Raw genomic sequence first — 21,205 nt, 5'->3', positions numbered from 1 at the left:
CTTGACTACATTGATACCATTTTACCATTAACCAGGGTTTACCAACCCTACAGGTTGTTTTTGGACTATCTGAGCAAATAAAGTAGTTGTGAATAAGTTTTACAAATCCCACTGGCCAATGCATTAGCCTTGTTGTTGCTTTATCTCAGATAACCTTGACAGACATGGAGGCAAGCGTCCAATGTGGGACCATCTCAAATGAACATTTTTGGCTGATTGATGACGAGACACAAAAATCACTGTGCCATAACCACCTTGCAATCGTTGCAAAAAAAGAAAAGGTGAATTTTTTTGGTCGTTTTACCTTCAATGACCTTGGAAACGTTTGGTTTGCATAGGAAACGAGGAGCAGGTCAACGGATGATCGTTGCTGAGCCCTGCTCAACTCCTGTCCCAGAGAGATAGATCCGTCATGTCGCGTGTTTATACACCTCGGCGCAGGCGTGCAAACAACGTCTCGTCCACTTCACTGTGGCTTTTCCCCGTGCGCGTTTCCAACTCTGTGTTGTGTGTACAGCGGCGGTGTTTGTTTTGTTGTTTTTCATCCCCGATGCATGACCAATGAGTAATCAGTTAATTTGTGTGTACAGAGGACCATGGTGATAATCGGGTAACGTGGGCTGTTTGCTTGGGCGACGCTGTGTCTATTTGTTTAGGTCTAGGGATGGCTCAAAGCTGTGGTGGTGTCGGCCGACTGTAAAACACGCAACACAAATAGACGGGCTTGAACAGACCCTGAGAAAATAATACTGATTATATACTAGGCTTTTTCATATATGGAACATATACTTTTATCATATGATATCTGAATATTTTTGGACAATATGTAGGCTAGGCTATGTTTCGCTATATATATAGGCTATATGTATATAACGAACATTGTTTTAAACATTCAGTCTACACACAAGGCTTTGCGTCAGAACTACTTTGTCTTCCAAGTGACCAAAAGACAACAACTACATTTATAATTTGAAACCCTTTCTATTTGTATAAGGCTGCATTTGAATACACATTTACAGAGCTATTCAAATCAGAGCTTCTAAGTGTTAACCTTGGTTAACGCAGTGTTTACTTAGGTTAGTGTATGCCAGGTGCAATACTCATTTAGCATTGTAGTCTCACCATTTCAGCTGTCGCCTCTCCAATCATCTCTACGTGCAACGTTGCTCTTGCTCAATCAGTCATGTTACAACAAAATACAAGCACTCAGGATGCTTGAATTATGAAGGTAAAGAGAAATGCAGATATACAATGTTGTATTAGACAAATGAACCGATCAACCAAACATTTAGGAATGGCTGCGGTCTGGCCATACTGTGCATTGAAGTGGACGATTACATTTCTTTAGCCGAAAATGCAATACAAAGCACTTTTACATATGATTTACATGAGTGCTTAGACTGGCAAATTTTCTGCAATGGCTGAGTAGGTCAAGAAGATACTATGGTGTCTTGGTCAGAAAATGTAGATATTATCATAACGTAAACATCTATACGTATCTGTCAATATCATCTCTCTATCTATCGATCTATCGATCTATCTATCTATCTATCTATCTATCTATCTATCTATCTATCTATCTATCTATCTATCTATCTATCTATCTATCTATCTATCTATCTATCTATCTATCTATCTATCTATCTATCTCTGTATCTCTCTCTCTCTCTCTCTCTCTCTCTCTCTCTCTCTCTCTCTCTCTCTCTCTCTCTCTCTCTCTCTCTCTCTCTCTCTGTCTGTCTGTCTGTCTGTCTGTCTGTCTGTCTGTCTGTCTGTCTGTCTGTCTGTCTGTCTGTCTGTCTTTCTATCAACTCTCGCACACACACACACACACACACACACACACACACACACACACACACACACACACACACACACACACACACACACACACACACACACACACACACACACACACACACACACACACACAAAAACACACACATAAGGAGAGGGACTGAGGGAAATAGAAAGAGCGATAGAGTGACTGAGAAAGATCAACTGATAGAGAGAGACATATAGACAAAGAGAAACAGAAATATATACAGTATATACAGTATATATATAGAGAGAGACTGAAATATAGCCATAGAGAAAGAGACAGATAAAATGACGGATAGAGAGAGACAGGCAGAAAAATGGACAGATAGAGATACTGAGAAAGACAGAGAGAAAGGGAAGAAGTAGTTAAATCCTGGTTTTGTTTGCAGTGTCCAATTTTCAAAGCATTGGCTTCAAGATAGACAACCATTTGCATCCACTTGCATATGTGACTATTACTTAGATTGGAGAAGCTGAGTTTTGCATGTCTGCTTGCTCCTTGGGTGAATGTTCGTACTCTCAAAGAGACCTGGCTACATGTGTGTCTTAAAGAGAGCTAAACACTTTCATCTTCAAACAGTAAAGCAGCACATTGTTCTGCCTGAAACATTTCCTTGAAAGAATTTGCAAACCTGTCAATATTGAATAAAATAAAAAATACATATGTTATCCGTAAACCAAGAAAATCCAGTTCTTTTCACTAAAACACCTCAACATGTAAACAAATGAGAAGCTTACTTGTTTCCATTGTGTAGCAAGCCGGTCCACCTGTGTTCGGGTGTGTGTGTGTGTGTTAAAATGTGCGTGCGCACTTGTTTGTGTGTGCCTGCGTCCCTGTGTGTGAATGAGTTTGTGTGTGTGTGTGTGTGTGTGTGTGTGTGTGTGTGTATGTTTTTCTGTGTGTGCGTGTGTGTGTGGGTGTGTGGCGAGTTTTGGGTGTGTGTGTGTGTGTGCGTGTGTGTGTGTGTGTGTGTGTGTGCGTGTGTGTGTGTGTGTGTGTGTGTGTGTGTGTGTGTGTGTGTGTGTGTGTGTGTGTGTGTGTGTGTGTGTGTGTGTGTGTGTGTGGACTTTGACAGGTCAGCTGTTGTTGTCTTGATCAGTGTTGCAAATGTCCAGTTTGTTGTAACAGTGACACGTCTCTACCCCATGCTGGCAGAAAGTGACAGGGATGCTGCCGCGGGCCGCGGGTGGAACAACAAAAACAACAGTGGCCCTGGCCAGGTGCTCCTGGTGGAAACCCACAAGGCCTCACCAATCACTGGGGCTCGCCCATACTGCAGAGAGAGAGAGAGAGAGAGAGAGAGAGAGAGAGAGAGAGAGAGAGAGAGAGAGAGAGAGAGAGAGAGAGAGAGAGAGAGAGAGAGAGAGAGAGAGAGAGAGAGAGAGAGACTGATGTGACCAGTGTACATGGCGTGTGTTAGTGTGTCTTTGTGTGTGTGTATGCACCTGTGATTCTGTGAGTGTGTGTGTGTGTGTGTGTGTGTGTGTGTGTGTGTGTGTGTGTGTGTGTGTGTGTGTGTGTGTGTGTGTGTGTGTGTGTGTGTGTGTGTGTGTGTGTGTGTGTGTGTGTGTGTGGTATATGTCTAGCTCTCTGTGTGTCCCGATGTTCCCAGGCCCTCCAGCCATGCCAGCCTGCGGGCCCCTATCAGCCTCCCGCCCACAGGGTAATTAAGTGCCGCTACTTGTCAGGAGCTGTGGGGCTACACATCTCTTATTGGATTACAGGTTGTCTGAGAAACCAACCGCTAGGCTGCCGGTGGAGACCGAGCGAAACACGGTGAAGAAGAAGCCGGACCTCCCCTTCCTTCCTTCACGCTCTCTGATCGCGAATGTAAAATATAACATGTGCCATTTATTCCCACGGTCAAAATAATCCACCGTGCAATAAACAGTTTGCGCGATTGTATCTGCCGTGCTGCTTAGATTTGATCTAATAGATGGTCTAATGTGGAAAGTATTGTTGCATGGGGGGGGGGGGGGCGGGGGGGGGGGCGGAGGCGTGACGGAAGCTCTAGTGGGATATGTTGCTTAAACACCTGGCATGGGACAGCAGAAGAAGAGCGTGCATTTTGAGGTATTGAGTTACGGACAGACCGAAAGGGCAATAAACTAATACCGCAAATTGCGGAAAGTGCGGCCGAATGTTGTAGGCCTACGTTCACTATCGCAATCAATGTTTCTGTTTCTATTGCAATCGTTTTTTAATTTGATGTATTTAGCCTTGGCTATTTACTTCTCAAAATTGGCCTGTCGTTATTGCCCAGTAGGCCTGTGACATGCGTCAATTGTTATTAGAAAGTTACAGTTATTAGAATTTGTAAACCCCATGGATATAGTCGTTCAATCAGAAACTTTAGCATTTTTTTTATTTTGCTTTCGTTTATTTAAACGATTCTACATTACTTATTTAATTTGGCAACGTAGGCTGCTATGGCCTATTTTGGGCTACTAATACCCAATGAGAGTTTCCTATGTTTTCCAAATTCCTATTGTTTACTCCTGAGGTTCAAACACTATTTCATTAATTGTATTACACTATTATAACGTATTGGCATTGCAAAATATGCCGATAATAAATGTACCCACAATTTCCCAGACATTCAGGCCTCGTCCCATTACACGAACGAGACGCCATCAGACGCACCAGACACCTGCAGCCAAACCAAACCCTGCCGCAGAGGTGCTCTTGTGTTGACCGTTCGCGGAGATCTCAACGTTTACAGCGTTTTAACACAATGACGCAAATCATCTCCATTTGCCAACGCGGTAAAAAAAGAAAAAATGCCAGTGGGAAGGGAACGGGGTTGTTGTGAAGGGAGATCAGCAGATACTTATCAGTGGCGGTTGCTCTGGACAAACACTGGAAGTCTTAGCTCAGCAGCAGCAGACTGAGGTGCTGCTGTGCGCAGCTCAGCCGTGTACTGGACGCTGGTAAACAAGGGTGGAGCTCAGCTCACACACACTCTCTCACACACACACACACACACACACACACACACACACACACACACACACACACACACACACACACACACACACACACACACACACACACACACACACACACACACACACACACACACACACACACACACACAGTAGCGAACTGTTGTGTTTGCTCTTCTTGGCATTTGTGATAGGCCTACATCAATGAAAGGTCACAGTTGCAAATCGTATTTGCATAAGACTTAAAAGAAAGTTGGTAGCAAACATATGCTGTACGCCCGACTCATCAAGTTTTAAGTCTACATGTTTTTTGGCACAATGTGTGCGTAATTCTTCTTGAAGTGACAATTTGGCGACCCGCGCGTCTTGTGCGCGTGTATCTGCCTGTGTGTGTGTGTGTGTGTATGTGTGTGTGTGTGTGTGTGTGTGTGTGTGTGTGTGTGTGTGTGTGTGTGTGTGTGTGTGTGTGTGTGTGTGTGTGTGTGTGTGTGTGTGTGTGTGTGTGTGTGCGTGTGATTATGCGCGCGCGTGTGTGTGGGTTGGTTGGAGGGGTGTCTCAAATCAAATGTAAATGTAATGACATATTTCATCAAGGGACATGATCTTGATCTTGTAACGCATTCTGCCACAGGCAGATTTCCTAATTCTATTTACCACAGTAGCAACATCTACCCGATGCCCGTCCTCGTGGGAACAAAGGATTATGAAACGGTGCCAGTGTACGTGAAAGGAAAACAGCTTGGCCCGAAGGGGTGCAGATTCATGCCGATGAAATGTGAAGACTCGTGCCAGAAACAGTAGATTACCGCTGGGCGGGAGGGGATTTACCCTGTCCTCCTCTGCCACCTCTTCGCTGCTTTGTTCCTGATCGCACGGATCGCTGTGTTCTATTCTTATGATCCAATCTTTTTGAAAGTAATAGTCAAGCGAAGCGGGGGCTTAAAATATTTGTCATGAAATATTCCCTTAAAATGATATCTTAAGCAATATGCTCAGTGAGGAACAGGTGTCTGATCATTCTGGGCCCTTTAGAGTGTAGCCTCTTTAAGATGACACACCTTATAAAACATATAGAGGCATTTTAGAATAGCACAATTAATACAAAAGATCATTAAAATCCTTGTCATGATTATTATAAAGATTAGAAAAATATAATAATTATATATATTATATATAATTCATAATAATAATAATAATAACGATAACATTAATAACAAAAATATTTGACTTAAACATGAATAAAAAATATACCATTTATTAATTTGCATGACTTGAAGCGTGTTAAAAAATAAACGTGGCTATATTTACTTCATTTGTAACATAGGCTACCACCGATTAATCTCAAACGCAAATGTTGAGCCACAAAAAAAATAAATAAGAATGTCTTGCAAAGAAAAGACCATAGAAGTATTTTTCTAAAAGTGCGTGGTTGTGTTTGATGTTTGGAACGTGTAAGTGCATGACATGTGTGCTTCCGTTGTTCTCCCTTTCAGCATTTTATGATTCTGCTAAGCTTGGCAATGCTTTGAGAAACATAGAGAACCAAAGTACGAGTACGGACTTGCTAAGCTATGGCATTTTGTTGAAACATGAAACGTGTTGAAGAATTAAGTGTTATATAGTTTATTGACACGATTAAAAAAAGCGACATTTGGATGTTTAAATACTCTACATTATAAAGTTATGAAACACATGCACACATAAAACAAAACATACATTATTCATATATATACATACATATATATATATATATATATATATATATATATATATATATATATATATATATATATATATATATATATATATATATATATATATATATATATAGCACCCCCTTTCCAATAAAAAAAACATATTTTTCTATTTACGCTGAAACATTTAGAAATGCAGTGTCTTTGTCTTATCCTGTGACCCCTGATCGCCATGACCTTTAACCTTTATCTATGAAAATAAAAAAACAACAAAATCAACAACTGCCACGTATAGTGCAAAGTGTGGCGCTCGATGAGGGGCGGGGCGGGGGCGGGGCGGGGGGGGGGGGGGTTCTAATGGAAGGCTCGGTTCACGGGGGGCGGGGCCCGTTTCAGAATGGCCTCCACCGAGAACGACAGGGAGTCTCCGGAGCCCAGCTTGGTCCCTAGCGGCTTAGACAGCGAGTCTTTGGGGTACCCGTCCGAGCCCTTGACGGCCTGAATGTCCCGAGCGGAGAGCCCCTCTCTGTACTTGCGCGCCGCCTCCTCCAGCAGCTCTTTGCAGTAGGGGCCCCTGAGCTCCAGGCCCCCGGGCCCGGGCCCCGGCGAGACCTTCTCGCTGAGGGTGTGCTGGATCAGGGAGTGGAAGGAGTTCCTCTTCATGGAGAGCGTGATCTGGGCGCTGTCCTTGCTCAGCTTGCTGAGGACGTGCCCCGGGCTGAGGCCGCGTCCGGGGCTCGCGCTCGGGGAACCGCCGCCGCCCGGGCGCTCGGGGAACGTCTGCTCGAAGGGGGCCCGCTTGGGGGGCGAGAAGGCCGAGCACTCTCTCCTCGGGCCCTGGTTCGATCCCTGGTGGGGGGCATCCCCCTGCGACGGGGCGGGGCCCGCGGGGGAGTGCTGCGGCGCTGCCGCCCGAAGCGGCGGCGGCGGCGCCTCTAGCTTAGCGACGCCGCCGACGTCCTGCTTTGGCGAGGGCGGGCCCCCGGCGGCGGGCCGGCCCCGGGGCTCCCAGGCCGCGCCGGGCTTCATGTTCTGCAGCGCGCTGGCGTTGAGCAGGCACTGCTGGTACACCAGCGCGTCGCCCAGGCTGGCGGCGGGGGGCACGGCTCCGCGGGGCCACATCACCAGCCCCCCGCCTCCTCCTCCACCACCACCACCACCTCCTGCTCCTACTCCTCCTCCTCTGGACCCCGGCACCAGAGGCCCCCCGCGGGGCCCGTGCCCCAGGGGGTAGTGGCGGTAGGTGGTGGCCACGCTCACGTTGGAGGAGATGAGCTCCAGGTTAGCGGCGCCCGCGGCGGCGGCGGCGGCGGCGTACTGCATGGACACATCCAGGCAGCCGGGGCTCAGCACCCCCCAGAGCTCCTTGTGGGACGGCAGCTGGGGCTCCATGGTGGGGCCCGACGAGTAGGCCGTCTTGTAGGAGTTGTACTCGGCGGCGGCGGCGGCGGCGGCGGCGGCGGCGGCGGCGGCGTGGTGGTGGTGGTGGTGGTGGCGGTGGTGCACCATGCCCCCGGGGAAGTGGAGGGAGGCGGAGGCCGGGCCGTTCTCCATCAGGTCCCGCTCCTTGTACTCTCGCTCCAGCATGATGCTCTCCAGCTCCTTGTCGGCGAAGGCCCGCCTCTTCCGCATGCGGTCGCTCAGCGGGGGCGGGAGGGAGGAAGAGCCGCCCGACAGGTAGGGGTCGGACTGGACCGGGCGGTAGCCTGCACACACACACACACACACACACACACACACACACAGCGCAGCGGCGCAACACACAACCGTTGAGTTCATTGTGCCACATGTGCAACATGTGTATTGGGTATTGTTTATGATGAAATGAGGGTTAGAGATTGTTTTATACATGGTTATGAATTTGTTCAATCAATTAATACGAGGGACTATGAGGATGTTGTTTACAGTTAAACTCGTTACTATTGTGGTTAAACCATTTATTTATCCTATCAATTTTATTTTCATATATAATAAACAATGAATACTTACTAAATAATACACTTCATACAATTTCAGAAATGATGACAGATGATAAGTATTTTCTAATTCTATAAATGTGACTTAATAATATACAAATAATGTTGAATTAATAATGGCTGCAATTAAAACATTAAAGTGACAAGTCAAGCTATCCGTTCTACTCCGTAAATGCATTCCCACCGACGACAGCATCGTGCAGATTAATTAGTAAAATCAACAATTAATGAATAAGCTCTGTGCTCACCTTCAAGAATACTTTTGGCGAGCATGCTTGATGGTCGAATTTGTCTTTGATATATCGTCCTCCTTTCTGATGGCATATGCTTCCCAGTAATCCCCTTTTTGTCCTGTTGAATTGAAATGACAACAAAGATAAACATTTTGACATTGCTCATATATTTACAACAATTTACATATATTTTGCGTGCATTTTGAATACTTCGATACTTAATTGAAAATGTGTACTTTTGTGTACTTTTTTTCCGGAGAGCTTTGCTTTCTAATAACATAGGCCTATTCCATTTTTGTTACACTATTTTATTACACAACAATTATCGTTTTCACTTCAGCCAAACTAAACTTCTTTGTATGTCCGTAACCTTTACTCTTCACTTGAGGAGTTTGATCTGTCCAAATATGTCAAACGCCATACATATATTTAGCTGATGCGTGACAGTGCTGGAGTGTTTATTGTCGTCCGTGAACAGCACCCACACCCACTCTCTCTCACACACACTCCCTCTCTCACACACACTCCCTCTCTCTCACACACACACACACACACACACACACACACACACACACACACACACACACACACACACACACACACACACACACACACACACACACACACACACACACACACACACACACACACACACCCCCCAACACACACACAACACAGACACACAAATAACCCACCTCCGTGGCTTGCTGTCTCCGGAGTGCTACTTGTGCCGCCATGACCCGCTGTCTCTCCACCACCAACAGGCAGTTGGCACACTGGCAGTCCCGCCAGCGACAGAAGCGCTTGTGGCCCTTCAGGCAAGACACCACGCCGTGGTTTCTGCACCGCGCGCATTTTGGCGTCCGGCTTAGTTTCCTTTGGTCCCCTGGGCCAGGGACGCTGCTGCTGCTGCTGTTGCTGTTGCTGGGGGCCCTGGTGTCCTCGATGCGTCCGACCTCATCGTCTTCCTCCGCGGCACCGGACACCGTGGAGCCGGAGGACTCGGCTTGGTCGTCGCTCTCCGTCTCCAGTCCTTCCACGTCGATCTCGAACTCGCAACCGGCGCTGTCTGTCATGATGTTGGCTCAACCAAAAAAACCCTCCGAGTAACCCGTCGAGATTATCTGTAAAGATATAAATGTTGGATGGCCGTAGTTTGACAAGAAGGTGGTGATAATGTTTAATCTCCGTTGATTGCTGATATGTTAAGCATATTGGTGTTAATGACAATAAAACAAAAAATAACTTACGCGTAATGATGATCCAAAAGACGCGCTGCTATTTGTGTGGTGCTGTACGGCAGCCCGGCGTCGGACACAGAGTCTGTACTTTAGCGGATCACGAAATAACTCCAGAGTGTTTTGCGGTTTGTTCTTCATGGGAGGAGAGACAGTTATCCTGGTTCCAGGTATACACGCGTCTTTACGCACGAACCTTTGCACTGGTGGTGTCACCGCTGAGGTTACACGTTTTTCCTCAAAGGCTCGACACAAAGCGCCACCCCTTTGAAGAATTTGGCTACAGCGCTGTGGGCCTTGTGATTGGCCCCATTTTTAAAGCAGAGGTCTCATTGGCTGGGACCAGTGTCGTCCAGGAGAATGGAATGGAATTATTTGCGCACTTCGCACTACAACGGACTGAATTGTTGCCCACAAAGCAAATGTTAAAACGACCCGGACCCTTCACAAAGAGCTAATAGTACAAGCATTGTTCAGCGGACACTATGCATATTGTTTAATGCAATGTAAACATTTAGATTGATATAAAATCGTGATTTTGTATTTATTAATAGGTTGGGTCTGTTATTTATTTTATTATAGTTAGCCTATGTATCATACATGATAAAGTGAAGGTTTTTCTCTGTAATCCCATTTACAGCATTTACTCTTGTAAGCACAGGAACCCTCTCAGTTGAAAACCATATTTTTTATGAGGCCAATCTAAAATCATGGATGACTCTTATTTCGGCTATTGTCTTGACTTCCATGTTTCAATGCGGATCTCAGAAGAACCCCTCCAGGTATTTCCACCTGAAGGAGCTGGAGGTGTATACAAGCTTCAGGTGACGGAGTCGACAAAAGTAACCGAGTGCAGATTTCGCAGACGATTACAATGTTGTCACAACAACTGTGTGCCTGTGAAAACAGCATGTCAGCATGCGGGACAGTAAACAAGATTAATAACTCACTGTCCGGAGTCAAAGGGAGGGCGCGGACGTTCTTTTTTCCTTCCAAACGCGTTCCCCGAGATTACGCGCATTAACCTGTTGGTGAAAGAGCTCTTGACATCTTGGGTATTTTGGTCAATTGGACACTGAAAACACACTGGGGTCACACGTATATTTATAAAAGTGACATGTGACAAAGCCTTTTTGTTCAATGACTCTGTACAAAGCAAGGTTAAAGTTAAAAATGGATTACATGTGGGACTTGACCTAAGGCCTACTTAGCGAAGGCTTCTAGGGATATGTTGGACGTAAAACTTGATATATTATGATTATTATTAGTAGTATTATAAATGGTATTATTATTATGATTAATATTATTTTAATCATGGTTATTATTACTATTATCATTATTATTATTATTATCATGTTTTATATTATTATTTTTATTAGGCATAGTAGGCCTATCAAATAATTGTAACGATAATGGCCTAAACATGCCTCGTTTGTTCAACATCATCTTTCAAAGTCTTAAACAAAATAGGCCTACACGAGATTCAGTTTCCCAAACAAATGCAACGCCTATAATGGCTGTTATTGTCCATCTCTTGTCGGCTTATAATGTACAATTACAGCGTCGTACAGGCCTATTACATGAGGTATTTTCTCCCTCTTGAGTGTGCGAGCGTTCGCGGGGTCCCCCTCCCACGTGGTGAAGACGTCAGGCGTGCAGGTGCAGCTCTGCCATTCGCTTGTCTCTTTTTAATTTATTGCCGCGCTTACGAGAGTCCATACCCCCAGAGCTTCCCATGGTGCAAATTTCCAAATAAAGAATGCTTTGATCTTCCTACGGGTTTCTCGGTCTTCAAAACACACTAGGTTTGTGGGGATGAGATGTCCAGGTGACATGTGTTGTCTGTGTTCAGCCCCCCCGCCCCTCCTCTGACCCACCTATTTGGAGGGGGGGGCTTTATAGACCTTGGCCTTTAGAACCCATATAACCCAATTGTGTATGTTAAAACGGTTAGGGTCCCCGTAACAAAATCTAGACCATGCAAGGAGGGAGGGGGAAAAAACACTTTCTGAGGAAGGGTCGTTGTGGTATTTTATCGTCCTGTCATTATATAACAATTAGGGCCACATTTTAAGCTCATTATGTGTCTATGTTATTCCACAACGTTAGGTCTATACGGCTATGGTCAAATAAATCACAATAAAAATAAAACACAACCTCAGAAAAGTGAGTGGATGTTTATGTGGTCATATTTTGAGACACTTTTCCAACATGTTGTTGTTGTCGTAGGCCTATATATCGTCATGATGGAAACAACAGCAAGCGTGGAAGTGTCCCGCTGTTTCCCCGGGAGCCGGGCATGGGACTGGGGGGCTGTAGAGTAACCCGAGCTGGGTATAGACAGAAGAGATCTGTGGGATCACCGCGGCCCTGTTATGTTAATTAGCCTCTGATGGACTGACAACACATGCGACCGGCTAAATAACCCAAAAACATGCCAGCCGTCATTTGTCTCCATTTGATGGCTGCCGTTGCATGGGAAGTGGGACCCTTGTTGACCTCAATGGCGAATATCCAACATCAGGCATCCTCGGCCTGCAGGTTTATGATCCCGGACTAATCGTCGCTTCATTCGCTTTCGGGATCAGGTTCGTCTGGTGGAAATGATTATATATATATATATATATATAGGCCTACAATATATGTATATATATATATATATATATATATATATATATATATAGGCCTAAAATATATGTGTATATATATATATATATATATATATATATATATATATATATATATATATATATAATAAAAAAAAAAATACATTAGTAGAGGCCAAGATATATTCATGCATAAATCCTGATAAAAACAAAGGGCAGTTATTCAAATTATAAATTCGTTTTGTAAATATTAGTAGGGAAGGCACAATGACTCATCACTTATTTTTTTGTTTATATTATCAAATCTTACCTTGACTATTGTTCAAACGAATTAATTTAGGCTACAATTCTCATTTGGTATTATAGTTTAAGCTATCGTCCTAACCTTGCTCATGAAACACTAGACGTTCCTCTATTGTCCACAAGGGGGAGTCGGTGTTGTGTTCACACTTCACGCTGGCTGGCCAAGAAAATACTTTTTTTTCAAGGTCAGTGCCTGTCAAAAGATATGTAAATAATTTATGTAAATCTTGATGTAAATTCGTTTTACGACTACTACTACTTCTACCACCACCACTACTACTACTTATACTACAACTGCTACAAATAATAATACTACTTATAATAATCAAAAAATAATATGCTTGATAATTAATAACGATAATAAATATGATGGATGTATCATATTTAAGATCAAAATAGTACGTTTTAACCTACTTTCAAATCTATCCCAAGTTCATCAAACATGTCTAGAAAACACCATTAGGGGGCGCCATTGGATTGTAGACTTCAGTTCGGCCAGAATCACTGACCCTTAAAGAAAAATAATAACGGCCGAAAAAATATATAATAACGTTTGAAGTGCATAAACAAGTAACTGAACGTAACTGCAATAAAATGTGTATCAGGCCAAACTAATTATTATCACCATAAGCTCTCAATCTATGGCCATAGGAGCTGTTGTGCACCCGATGTGCCGTGTGGCATAGTAGGGAGAAAACGCAGAAAGCGCCAATCAATTATTTTATATACGCCCCCACACGTTCCCTCTCGCACGCGCACGCACACACACACACACACACACACACACACACACACACACACACACACACACACACACACACACACACACACACACACACACACACACACACAAGCGCACACACACACACACACACACACACACACACACACACACACACACACACACACACACACACACACACACACACACACACACACACACACACACACACACACTTATAGGCATACTATTTATTTTATCGATTTATACTTTATTTTAAATAAGCAATGAAAGATGCCAATCTTTTCGTCTTTAACAAATGCAGCCTATATTTCTGCAGTTCATAGCAGCCCACACAAGATCGTAAAATATGTATGCATTTTCAGATACATTCATAAGTCTAAGCATCTTTAATAATATTGATTAATAGGATAAAGGTAAAGGACTACAAACGGAAATGAACTTAATCTGGCACATTCACCTATAGGCCCATGAATGTGCATTTTTCCCTTTTTAAATACATTCTGAAAAATAAATAGTCACACACATGTCACTTGGGTACATTTGGGTATTGTTTTATTAAATAAACAGATACTTTTTTAAATACAAATTAAAAATCCCTTTACAGCAGTCCGTCTACAGGATCTCAGTCCTCGTCCCCACACGATCCACGGGGAACGTTATCCGGGCGAATCACAGCACTGCGTTAGCAGTGCTGTGATTCGCTCGGATAATGTTCCCCGTGGATCGGCCCTCCGTCTACAATGCAACATGATTGTTTTAGTGAAGGAGCCACCATGGTCACATTCATGGGACGCACTGGGCTCTGCCCCACATTTATTCAGGCATGACTAATCCTGACATGCAATGATATTTTTTTTTTACATTTTCTCACTTAACATGCTTACAGGACATAAAGTATTCATTCTTATAAACAACGTGGTTCATCATCATCACATTCTGGTATGCATGATACTTTTTGGTCACATCCCTCCTGGCAAAAGACACTCAGACAGCAAAATAATGTTGATGTCCGAAGCTAATATAGTCTAGTCATAGTCTTTTCTCCCATGGGGGGATTTTGGTTTGAATTCACCTCAGTTCAAACAAGAATCTCTCTCTGTGTCTTTGACGGTGATCTCCCTCGTGTTTTTCCACTGGGTTGCCTTCAGGGGCCCTCAGGCCTTCTGCGTCTAGAGAAGGGCCCTCCTGTGGCTCTCCGGGGCCCCTAAGCGGACGAGCTCAGAACGCGCGAGTCGGACGAATCCGACCTCTCGTCGTACTCCTCGTCGACGGGAGAGTACAGCCCGGGTTTGCCCCCTAGCGGGCAGCCCCCGCCCTCCTCCTCCCCCGACAACCTGGCGGTGGGGAGGAGCAGGGGGGAGCCCCGGAACACGGGGCCCCCCGTGTTGATAGCCGCCGCCGCCGCCGCCGCCGCCGCAGCTGCCGCAGCCGAGGACGAGGAGAGGGTGGGCGGAGCCCCGGGCCCGAAGGGCGACACGTACTGCGCGGCCGAGCGCAGCTGGTACTGCTGCTGCAGGGTCATGGTGTTCCACAGGGTGACGTCGTTGTGCATGAAGGGCCCGCCGGGGCCCCGCGTCAGGGAGTTGCGCAGCATGAGGGGGTAGCGGCTGGGCTGCGGGAAGGACGGGTGCTGCACGCCCAGCACCGTCCCCCCGGCCGACGCCAGGCCCTGGGCGGGCGGCTCCACGGGGAACCGCAGCGACTCGGGCACCCGGAAGGCCGAGCCCACCGACCACTTGGCCGAGGCCGACACCGGGTGGTAGGAGCCCAGCGCGTGCTCGAAGAGCGCGTGGCCGCCGGGGGGCAGCACCAGCGCGTGCTCGGGGGGCCCGCGGTCCACGTGGTGGTGCTGGCCCCCGGCCCCGGCCGCCTCGGGGCCGGAGCGGCTGGACAGCAGCACCTCGATGGCCCCCACCAGGTCGCCGCCACAGCCCCGCAGGATGAGCTCCAGCACGGGGGGCTTGTGGCCGGGGAAGATCTTCTTCAGGACGTCCAGGGGCGGCCGGTTGGCGCGCAGGTTCAGGGGCAGCGAGACGGAGCCCGCCAGGCCCTCGATCAGCACGCTCTGGTCCCCGGGGTACTTCTGCGCGGGGGGGCTCTCGGGGGGCTTGGGGTGGCGCTCCGGGGCGGGGGGCTTGGCCGCTCGCCCGTAGCGGCCCGCCTCGGGGTGGGAGGAGGGGTCCGGGGGCTCCGGCGTGTAGCAGGAGCTGGGCTTGGACGCCTCGGGGGAGCTGACGGGGTCGGGCTCCTTGTCGCTGCCGGTGCTGCCCCCGTGGTCCCCCCCTGATGCCTCCCCGGGACCGTCCTCTGGGTCTGGGGGGGGGGAGGGAAGGGGACAGGAGGAAAGGTTGTTACGTTGAATATAATCCAGTGAGATAACGGAGCAAAACACGTCCGTGTGAACAGAAAGAACACACAAACGATGCAATCCGATCAGAAAACGTTCCTGATAAAATGAACCGGATCATGATCAAACACACACACACGCGTGCACACGGATACACGCGCAACGTTCCCACGTGCACACGCAAGATGCACGTGTGCACAGACACAAACACACACACACACACACACACACACACACACACACACACACACACACACACACACACACACACACACACACACACAGATTTAAACATCTACACTGACCATGTGTTACACACAGAGACACAGAAGCACACACACACAGATACACACACACGCATGCATGCACGTAGACACACACACACACACACACACACACACACACACACACACACACACACACACACACACACACACACACACACACACACACACACACACACACACACACACACACACAAGGGTCTATCAGTACTCTGATACAAGGTAACATGGCTGGTCCACCTGGTGTTCTGATCCAAAAGGGTCTATCAGTACTCTGATTCAGAGTTAGGTAACATGGCTGGTCCACCTGGTGTTCTGATCCTATAGGGTCTATCAGCACTCTGATATAGAGGAAAGTTACATGGCTGGTCGACTTGTCTCTCAAGCACATCGATCCACACCTCTCTCCGTAAACGTTAACACACAAAGTGCTGACTGGCTGACGTTGAGCGATCCGCCATCGATGGCTTTTGACCACACTTTGTAAACAGATTGCCTGTTGCTTGGTAACATTTCATCCAAAGTTGACCTCCTGGTTGAATGATGGCGATTACATTCGATTTGCCCTGTCCACCATTGATTACAGTAATCTTTTAAACCGCCCGCGCCATTCATCAAAACATAGAATGGGGCTGATGTGAATTCAATGAGGATCTTCATGGTTTTGTGTTGAGCTTCAGTCTCAAACTGCTGTGGGATCACATGCATGTAGAGAATAACCGGGCTAGGTCAGGCTAAGTTAGGTGGGTATGTCAGGTATCGTTTGCTAGAATACGGGTTAGTTTAAGGTAGGGTAAGGATTCCCGTTATGTAAGGTTAGGTTGGGTATGTTTAGGTTAAAATATAGACACAAAATATTTGCAAATACCAACTATTTAATATTAAGCATATTCAGGTTTTTTGGAATTATTTTCTGTCACGATATCAAACCGATCGCACGTATATAAACTGTAACAGGGAGAAACCGAATTATCGAATGTACCAGAAGTTGTGTTTCATTGTATATTTACATTGCATAACTATCTCTACATATATAAAGGTGAGGGATAAAATAATGATTCCAATACATTTTGATATTTAGATTGATCACCCTTTAAAATGTTTCTCTTACTCAAACAACTACCACAAAAAGTTACATGAATAAGACAAATTGTGCCTATAATTTGACTCACAATGTTTCCATTGCTATCTTTGTATTTTTTAAGACTCAAATATTAAAATACATTACAATTAAATCGGACTTAAGGATAATAGATTATGTAAATGGAGATTTTTTTTTTTAAATCAGGGATAGGCTTAAGGAAAGCTTAACAAATTAAAATAAACTATATACTAAGCTCAGTTGCCTCGTCCTACTCGGTTTTAGGCCTTATCACGCTTTAAAAGAACTAAATAAAACTAAGAATAAGTTATCCGGTATATCGGTGTTACGTTATATTTGAAAAGGCTGCAAACCAAAATGGTATACCTAAATTAATTGAATTGTATTTAGATATTTCGTTAGTCAGAAAAGCAGGCCAATACACAAGCATTAATTTACGTTTAATGCATTAAACGTAAATTAATTGTTTAAATTCTGCACCATCTATTTATTTGGACAATGAATTATTTCAAAGCACAAATTAATAAAAAAAAACACAACAATGGATAAGCCTGCAGTCTCGTTTTCTCTCTTAGGCTACTATTTGTTTTCACGCATAGCTCTTGGAGATGTTAACCGACCTAAATATATATCTCTTTGAAGATGCCCCGTACTAGTCCTCACTCGATAGAAGCTCTTACCCATGGTGCACGGTGGTGCGTGGTTCGCCTGGTCAGCCTCGCTCCACCTCAGGTCCAAGTCCCGCTCTGCCGAAGCGCCCCTCACTCCCGGGCTGTTGTTGTTGCCGGCGCCCTCGGCCGCCCCGGGTAGGGCCATGCCTGGCAGGGTCCTCAGTGACTCGGGGATGAGGCTCTCCAGGCTCTCGTTGGCCTGCTGCCGGCGGAGCGCCACCTGCGCCGCCATGACGCGCTGCCGCTCGATGATGAGGATGCACTTCTCGCAGGTGCAGTCCTTGAAGCGGCAGTAGCGCTTGTGGCCCTTGAGCCACGACAGCACCCCGTGGTTCCTGCACCGCGCACACTTGGGGGTCCGCTGCAGAGGCGCTCGCGGCTGCGACACGGGGGCCCCCATGTAAAGGTAGGGGGATCCGTAGCCGTTCATTTTTTCCCAATCAAACGCAGCCAGTAGTCAGTCAGTCTGATGCTTGCAGCGTACGCTGAGCTGCTCTGCAGAGCACAAGTGCGCGGGACGGAGGCGTGACAGTGCAGAAGCAGTGCCCCTTGGTAACTACTTGCTGTTACACGCGCGAGGATGATGATGATAAGAAGAGGTGTCGGCCTGGAGGAGGAGGAGAGGAGGATCCACCTTTCTAACCGGCCTGAGGGATGAGATATGCATCACATTGACACGCGCTGTGGAACTGAGTAACCAAAGGCCCGTCACTCCACACGTCACTCGCTCGCAAGTAAACAGCAGCGGCGCAGAAGGGTCAGGCCATGGTTGGACACTTGCAGACTTTACGCATCATTATGCCTCGAACATAGTCCTACTACTACACGCGTCAAAGCGTTATCAACCAATGTACAGGCTTTAAAAATAAACTGCAAAGGGAATTGTATCTTAAAAAAAGTTGTACCGTCTATAGCTTATCTATTTTTTTGTGGGCCGAGGCCTCTTAATAAACGTACTTAAACGTATGTTCGTTTTAATCAATTGAGCAAACACGTTCAATTAAAATGCAGTGATCAATGTCTACGTATAGAGGGCTTATCTTCAAAGGACGTTTTCCCCCATATGCACCTCACTACAGGCACATATGGCCCTCAAGGATTCAACCATTCTACAATAGAATCTGCATTCTCACCTCAGCACAACCTTGCATAGCTTAGATGGTTAAACCTACACACGGCCGCTTAAACGTGGAGCACTATAAAACCTCCTTTGGAGCGAGGTGCAAATGTTTAGGACGGTGATATGTCCCTTCCCCTCCTCTCCTAATAGAGGGCATTGAAACATAACACCGGACGGGCCCGAGTCCTATTTCCAACCGTAAAAAGGTTTATTCAAGCAAATAATGGGATCCGAGGTGTGCGGCTTAGAAAATAAAAGCCCGGTAAACTTCACCACATGAAGTCCGTCTCCGGGGCTATTAAGCTTTTAATTGGGAAATAGCAGAGGAAATTTCAAGGTGACTAGAATGCCTTCGCAGTTTGTGCCGGACGAGTAGATTTGTGGGAGTTGGGAGGAGGTGGTTGAACGACAATGCATGATCAACTTATTTATGTTGTGCGGTGGTAAGAGTAGGCCTACAACAGAAAGCAAAATAAAAGTTATATTGCCAACAGGATTTAATTGGCTGTCCTCCTACTTCTTCTGGAGTGTTTGGATGCGTTTAAATAATGAAACGGAATTAATAATATAAAACTGAGTGTAATGTTTTTCTAAACTAAAGTGTAATTGCAAAAATTAGTTGGCTATAATCTTGCAGCAGAAGTATTTTATAAGGAAATTTCGCTTCTAACGAAAATGTAGATTTAAATAACCGAGGCCTTTATGAATGAAACTCTACAGGTTAGGGACAACGATATGGTGACAATGCATGTTTAATTGTTTCACGTAGGCTATAGGCCTGGCTTTATGTGATAACGCCGAAGTCCAACTCATGTTTTAAACTGTAAAGGCTCACCATAATTAACCGAAGCAATGAACTCAACACTCACTTTGTTTATATTTATTTTCAGAAAGCCTTGTATCCGTGCTGAGACAACTGCTGAGGACTTCTCTCCCGTTAAATTACATTAGATGGATAATAATTCCAGTAGATTACAAATTACAAATATTATAAATAAACCTTCAATTGCATATAAAATGTGATATTTTGTTATTTTGTTTTGATACAGATGGTCAAGGAAATTACTTAACATAAAAAGCCCATGTTTTTTGTATGGTCATGCTTTACTATAGGTAAGAAATACAGAACCAATCCCCATCAATTGACCATTTTGCATGAATTTGTTCAAGTATCAGCACCTAGGCCTAGTCTATATTATTATGATTATAATTATCTATATCAAAAGAAGGTCTCCACTCAAATATGAATAGGTCTAACTGTGTTAAAATTCAAAAGGTTTGCGTGTCCTACAAATTGTGTAGGCCTACACCTGTCCCAAAACAGTACTTTATATACGTAGTAATATATATGCTACATTTGGTGGCAAAGTTTGACTGATGAAGTCATCCTGGTTGGATAGAATTATATTCACAGGGCTGAGTTGATGTTACAAGAAGCATTCTGCTTCAACATGGCTTCAACCTTTCACTCATAGCGACATTTTAATGTACTCCAAGCTATGGGAGGAGTTGACCTACACTGAATGGGGTTATTACAAAACTCTGATTGGGGGGCGTGGCTGTCACTCAGAAAGCCTGTCATGGGCACGCTGATTTAGCTGCCCCTGGGGAGGCGGGACACACAGAGCTTCCGGCAGAGCTAATGGTGACCGGAATTAGCTAGACGGCTTTACCAAGCACGTGCAGCATCCGTCAATCTGTCAATTGCGTTTAGTTCAAGATTCGTCAGCGATAATTCTCCTCCAGCGGGAATATAAAGGCTTATTAAACACTTTGCATGCGGTGCACACCACTATACCCCCCAAACAAACGAAATAACAATACATTTGAACAAACTAAATAACAATACTTTGAACAAGGTCCCAGTTAGGCCATGATGGTCACCACCAACCTGAACCACTCATAATATATATAGCTTATCTTAAAATGAAAACCCAGACTTATTAATAACCATCGTATACAAGGGAAAGCGTGAAGTGGTATTCAACGTCCGGCTACAACTACACAACCACACCGCAGATAGACAAACCGACGGTCGCTGACACACAACGTCAACGACGGCCTCGTAACACGGTTGGGCCTGTCTCGTATTGGCCTGTTTATGTGTGCTTTGCACTAA

General features: G+C 45.6%; 2 protein-coding genes across 2 annotated transcripts; both read right to left on the bottom strand.

Moving 5' to 3' along the window:
• Positions 1–6,815: 6,815 nt before the first annotated feature.
• Positions 6,816–10,140, bottom strand: dmrt2a (doublesex and mab-3 related transcription factor 2a). Its single transcript, XM_056592758.1, is given in 6 exon segments — positions 6,816–7,597; positions 7,659–7,719; positions 7,722–8,167; positions 8,686–8,788; positions 9,366–9,794; positions 9,921–10,140. Coding segments are annotated over 5 exon segments (1,773 nt in total). The 5' UTR covers positions 9,747–9,794; positions 9,921–10,140.
• Positions 10,141–14,255: 4,115 nt separating this feature from the next.
• Positions 14,256–18,471, bottom strand: dmrt3a (doublesex and mab-3 related transcription factor 3a). The gene is made up of 2 exons (XM_056593055.1): positions 17,976–18,471; positions 14,256–15,875 (listed from the first exon to the last, which is right to left on the bottom strand). The coding sequence occupies exons 1-2, from the start codon at positions 18,394–18,396 to the stop codon at positions 14,767–14,769; spliced, it is 1,530 nt and encodes a 509-aa protein (XP_056449030.1). The 5' UTR covers positions 18,397–18,471; the 3' UTR covers positions 14,256–14,766.
• Between the last annotated feature and the right edge of the window lie 2,734 nt (positions 18,472–21,205).

This window comes from Gadus chalcogrammus, chromosome 6 (genome assembly GCF_026213295.1).
Source record: "Gadus chalcogrammus isolate NIFS_2021 chromosome 6, NIFS_Gcha_1.0, whole genome shotgun sequence".
NCBI classification, from domain to species: Eukaryota; Metazoa; Chordata; class Actinopteri; order Gadiformes; family Gadidae; genus Gadus; species Gadus chalcogrammus.
This window is presented reverse-complemented; position numbering and strand designations above follow the sequence as displayed.

Excerpts from the sequence above, each read along its gene's own strand:
- dmrt3a (XM_056593055.1), bottom strand. The coding sequence starts at position 18,396 with ATGAACGGCTACGGATCCCCCTACCTTTACATGGGGGCCCCCGTGTCG. Across the intron at positions 15,876-17,975 it reads CGCACCACCGTGCACCATGG|ACCCAGAGGACGGTCCCGGG; the intron begins GTAAGAGCTTCT and ends CCCCCCCCCCAG.